Source organism: Chinchilla lanigera, unplaced genomic scaffold (genome assembly GCF_000276665.1).
Source record: "Chinchilla lanigera isolate Chin_1 unplaced genomic scaffold, ChiLan1.0 scaffold02350, whole genome shotgun sequence".
Classification (NCBI taxonomy): Eukaryota; Metazoa; Chordata; class Mammalia; order Rodentia; family Chinchillidae; genus Chinchilla; species Chinchilla lanigera.
This window is the reverse complement of record NW_004957751.1, coordinates 1-1,285: the sequence shown is the minus strand read 5'-3', so window position 1 is coordinate 1,285 and position 1,285 is coordinate 1. Positions and strand designations below refer to the sequence as shown.

At 62.4% G+C, this 1,285-nt stretch overlaps 1 protein-coding gene across 1 annotated transcript; it reads right to left on the bottom strand.

Annotated features, from left to right (window-relative positions):
- Nucleotides 1-923, bottom strand: LOC106147706 (60S ribosomal protein L24; the record flags this gene model as incomplete). The annotated part of the gene is given in 3 exon segments (XM_013510255.1): nucleotides 1-112; nucleotides 615-690; nucleotides 804-923. Coding segments are annotated over 3 exon segments (193 nt in total), but the record flags the coding sequence as incomplete, so codon positions are not given.
- Between the last annotated feature and the right edge of the window lie 362 nt (nucleotides 924-1,285).

The following is a 1,285-nucleotide window of genomic DNA, read 5'->3' as shown; positions in this document are numbered from 1 at the left end:
CCGACTGCCCCTTCTTGTGCTTTCTTCTGTACAGGACAGTCCAATTTATCTGCCGAGGATTTCTCTTGGAGAGGAACGCGGACTCGCATTTTGCATTTAGGAACTGGAAAACCTGGCGTGGAAAATTCAGAACTCAACTATCAAAGTAGCTGACCTCCACGGCCTTAGAAAATTCCTGTTTCAGTCCTATCAAGTTTTTTTTTTTTTTTTCCGGTCCCGGGAATCGAACTCACGACCTCGCGCTTGCCAGGCAGGCGCTGCGCCTGAGCTAAAGCCGCGGCCCCCGTATCAACTTCTATGCAGCCGCAGCCGAGCCCAAGGCGGTCACGGAACCGGAAGTGACGGCAGCCCCGAACGACGCAGGGCGGCGTGGCGACCCCAGGACCCCGCCCCTGCGCCTGCGCCTCCCGAGAGCCCGACCGAGTCCAGGACGAGGAGCCCGGCCCGCGCCGCGGCGTACCGCCGCTCACACACCGCTCCCCGCGCGCCGTGCGCGACCGAACGCACTGGGCGCTCCCACCGAGCGGGACGAGGCCCGTCAGGGCCGCCAGCCAGCGGCAGCGACCTCCCCCAGCGCTCGCGGGGCTGCGGCTCCCGGAAGAGCCGCGTCCTACCTTTCCGTCCGTCCTGGCGTAGCGCCTCCCGTGTCCGGGGTAGATCTTGTACCCGCTGAAGCTGCACAGCTCGACCCTGGAACGAAAAGTAACAGCCCGTGACGGAAGCAACTAGAAATCGCGTCCAGGACACCGCAGCGGCGCTGCGCGCTAGGATGGCCACAGATTGAGATTCGGAACGGCCCTTACTTCATGCTGGCAGCCGGCAGGGAAGGGCGAAGATGGCGGAGAGAAGGAGAGGATCATGGGAACAGACTATAAGGCCGTGAGGGAAACTCCGCCCCCAGTTCCCTTTGACCCCGGCGATCGGTGATGACGTCACGGAGCGGGGCGGACGTCGGTCTCCCGGGCGACCCTAAGCTTCCGGGGATCTTAGGCGGAGAGGAGCTTCCCTGCGGCGGGCGGTCTGGCGGCCGGGGCTCCGAGTCGGCTAGTTTCCGACGGTCTCGCGTGTGAGAGTCAACCTGACGCGGAGACGCGAAAAGGGCAGGGTGTTCTCTGTCCTCTCTCTTCTCCCCCGCAGTCGAATACCCGCAGGTGAAACTGGAGCAAGTCTTATCCTGCTGTCCACATTGCCCCGGTTTTTCTTTCTTTTTTTTTTTTTTTTTCCCGGTACCGGGAATCGAACTCACGACCTCGCGCTTGCCAGGCAGGCGCTTTGCCGCTGAGCT